Here is a 3,807-nt window from a genome sequence, read left to right as displayed (position 1 = left end):
TGGGGGGTCCTAGTCCAGAGAGAACACCCAGGAACAAAGCTGGTAACTTAACCCGGAAAGGGCACTTCCACATCTATGTCAAACTTAGACACTGCCAGGTGCGGTGCCGCACTCCTGGAATCCCAGTGACTCGGGAGGCGGAGGTGGGAGGATCGCTTGAGGCCAGGAGACCAGCCTGGGCAACATAGCAAGACCCTATCTCTAAAAAAAAAAATGAAAAAAATTAGCCAGGCATGGTGTTGCGTGCCTGCAGCCCCAGCGACTCAGGAGGCGGAGGTGGGAGTGTCGCTTGAGCCCAGGAGTTGGAGCTAAGATTGCACCACGGCATTCCAGCCTGGGTGACAGAGCAAGACCTTGTCTTTAAAGAAAAAAAAAAAACAAACCACAAATACTTCACTAGAAAAAAAGACAAGGGCAAGAAAGGGCAGGGAATCAGCTGGGAAGAAACCCAAATGGCCAATAAGCCATGCAGTACACCTTTGACCTTGCAAATAATGATAATAAAAATGCAAATGAAAACAACAGTGTTTCTGCTCTTCAAACGGGCAAAGGCTTTACAAAACCAGAAAGCCCAGTGCCAGCGAAGACATAGGGAAATGGTACACAGATGCTGCAGGTGGGAATGTAAACTGGTAAGTCTCCAAGGACGACATATTAAAAAGCCTTCAGGTTGCGCAACTGTGGGTATTTGCTGTGAAGGCATTATCACGGCTGTGCATATTTAGCTACGAGGATGTTCACTGAAGCATTTGCTATTGTTGCAAAAAATAGAAAACCACCAAAATGTACAGTTCCACACTAAGGGGATCTGCAATCACTAAAACAGAGATTCTAGAACATACGCTAACATGGGAGCTGTTCAAGATTATTGCGTGCAGAAGTGTATTACCCACTTCTGTCTCATGTAGAGTGTTAATCTACATTTTATGTATATATAATAAAAAGATTGGAAAGACAGGAGCCAAAATATTTGCAGCATTTATCTTTTGCTGGGACAGTTATGGATGGGTTTCAAAAGAAAATTTTTTTTCCTTGGTTGTGTTTTCTAAATTCCCCATAATGAGCATTTTTGACAAGATAAAATGCTATGTCGGCTGGGCGCGGTGGCTCACATCTGTAATCCTAGCACTCTGGGAGGCTGGGGCAGGAGGATCGCTTGAAGTCAGGAGTTCGAGACCAGCCTGAGCAAAAGTGAGACCCCTGTCTCTGTTAAAAATAGAAAAACTTAGCCAGGCGACTAAAAATAGAAATAAAAAATTAGCTGGTCGTGGTGGTGCACACCTGTAGTCCCAGCTACTCGGGAGACTGAGGCAGGAGGATCGTTTGAGCCCAGGAGTTTGAGGTTGCTGTGAGCTAGGCCGACGCCATAGCCCTCTAGCCCGGGCCACGGAGCGAGACTCTGTCTCAAAAGAAAAAAAAAAAAAAAGATAAAATGCTATGTCAGTGAAGGTACAGGCTAATTCTCTATAACAAAGAGTCCCCATAATACATGTAAGGTAGACAGCCATGTATTTCCAGCGGCTTGAGGCTGGTGGGCCAGCTCTCCTCTAAGAGATTATTTGGGGACCCAGCTTCTGTCCACATTGTTAGCTATATCGTCTCCTGCGGTGGTGTCCCCGTCTATATTACGGATGGGCACCTCTGTGTTCCAGCCAGGAGGAGAGGGGAAGGGCAGAAGTGCAGAGCAAGCCACTCATCTCAGAGTCGCAGATGACCTAGAAGCTACATGCATCACCTCCACCCACTTTCCACCGGGCCGCGCGCAGGCCTAGCTGCAAGGGAGGCTGGGAAATGTAGTTCTCCAGGTGGGGGCCGTGCGCTGCTGCTGAAAGGAGGAGAGGATGCAAGTGGGTGGACAGTTGGCATTTCCGCCGTGGCTATTTAAATAATAGCAACTGGACCCTCAGCCCCCTCCCACGCATTTGGCTCCGAGGGGGAGAGACTTGCCCTGAGAACGGGTGAGCAGATCTCCCCCGGGGCTGGGCGAATGCTCCGCACCCTGGCTGAGCGGGGACTTTCGCTCCAGGTACGTGTTTGAGAACGTTGGCAAGAAGCGGATTCTCACCATCAACAAGTGCACGCTGGCGGACGACTCCGCCTACGAAGCGGCCGTCAAGGACGAGAAGTGTTTCACCGAGCTCTTCGTCAGAGGCGAGGCTGGGACTCGGGCCTGAGTGTGGGGGGGAACGGAGCTCTGGAGGGGGTCCTGAGACTGCTGACCCCCTGTGCCCCTGCCCCCCAGAACCCGCAGTCCTGATCGTCACGCCTCTCGAGGACCAGCAGGTGTTTGTGGGCGACCGGGTGGAAATGATGGTCGAGGTGTCGGAAGAAGGTGCCCAGGTCATGTGGTGAGTGACCCCCGATCCCCGACCTCCCCGTGCCCGCCGCTTCGTTGCCTCAGCCCTGATGCTTATGGGACCCTTGATCTCTACTCGGCTGTCACCAGGAGACCTCAGCCTTTCTCTGTAGACCCCCACCTTCACCGTGACTTCTTTCTAGAACTTCTACCCATCCCGTCCTCTGCAGGGTCTTTTTCCTGACCCCCGATGATTCATTAAATATTTATTCATCCATCCAAGCAGTCATCCACCCTTTGATCCATCCACCCACCCATCCCCCATCCGTTCGTCCAGCCATACACCCATCCACCCCGCCAGCGAATACTTACCTGTCGCGTGGTGGCGCTCTCCTGCGTATCAGAAATATAACGGGGAGGAAAAAATATCAACATGGTACCTGCCTTCATGGCATTTATAATCTGGAAATTTGGTAGTGTGTGTAGGAGACAGACAGGCATTAGTCAAGTCTTCGCACAAACACATAGAGAAGTTGTATTTTGAAAAGTGTTTCAAAGCAGCAGCAGCAGATGCTGAAGCAGCTTTTCATTTGGAGAAAGGGATTCAGGAGGTCAGGGAAGGCTCCCTGGAGGACGTGACAATCTGAATGGTCTGAATGCTCTGCGATCTGAATGCTGAGGACGACTAAGTGAAGGGAGCGGGGAGAGTGCGGGGCGGGGGGCATATCATTTACAGACATTTCTCTGAGACTCTATGGCTTCCTCTGTGCTCTGGCCTCTCCCTGTGACCTCTCATTGTGTCCCTGACGTCCAGCCAGTACCTTGAGGCATCTTCATGTGGCCTGTGACTTTCTCCTCCCCCTTCTCTCCCCCGACCCCACCTGTGACCCACCCACCACTCAAGACGCCTCTGCCACCCTTCTCTCTCCTTTCTCCTGTGACCTCCTCTGACCCCTCTGCCTGGGCCGCTGATGGCCCTCTGAGACCCAGACCCAGAGCCACGCTGACCGCTCTCATGGCCCTGTCCCCTCCGCCCAGGATAAAAGACGGCGTGGAGTTGACTCGGGAGGAGTCCCACAAGGCCCGGTACCGCTTCAAGAAGGACGGGAAGCGCCACATTCTCATCTATTCGGATGTGACCCTGGAGGACGGGGGACACTATCAGGTCATGACCAACGGTGGCCAGTGTGAGGCTGAGCTCAGTGTGGCAGGTACGGGGCGGGGCCGTGCCGTGCCTTTCCTCGCAGCTTGAAGTCGCCAGGCCCGAAATCTTAGAGTCGTCCCTGATTCCTATCAATGAAAAAGAACCCAAAATCTGTAAAATACTTTAAAGAGGTTTATTTAAATTTAAAGAGCTGAATATGTGCGACCATGGCCCAGAGAGTCGCACCCAAGAAGCCTTGAACAAGTGCTCCCGTCGTGGTTGGGTTACAGTTTGGCTTGACGCATTTTAGGGAGACAGAAATTATTCATAAGGTCACAAATCAGTACACGGAAGGTGTATACTGGTC

The 3,807-nt window shown here is 51.7% G+C and overlaps 1 protein-coding gene across 1 annotated transcript in view; it reads left to right on the top strand.

The window, feature by feature from the left end:
- Positions 1 to 3,807, top strand: part of MYBPC2 (myosin binding protein C, fast type) — a 24,669-nt gene that overhangs the window by 6,397 nt on the left and 14,465 nt on the right. Inside the window, exons 8-10 of the mRNA XM_012643017.1 lie at positions 2,027 to 2,151; positions 2,243 to 2,348; positions 3,335 to 3,507. Coding sequence (XP_012498471.1) covers positions 2,027 to 2,151; positions 2,243 to 2,348; positions 3,335 to 3,507 — 404 coding nt within the window. The remainder of the gene's footprint in view (positions 1 to 2,026; positions 2,152 to 2,242; positions 2,349 to 3,334; positions 3,508 to 3,807) is intronic.

This window comes from Propithecus coquereli, unplaced genomic scaffold, assembly GCF_000956105.1.
Source record: "Propithecus coquereli isolate 6110/MARCELLA unplaced genomic scaffold, Pcoq_1.0 Scaffold193, whole genome shotgun sequence".
Classification (NCBI taxonomy): domain Eukaryota; kingdom Metazoa; phylum Chordata; class Mammalia; order Primates; family Indriidae; genus Propithecus; species Propithecus coquereli.
The sequence above is the reverse complement of the archived record's forward strand: the minus strand, read 5'-3'. Positions and strand labels throughout refer to the sequence as shown.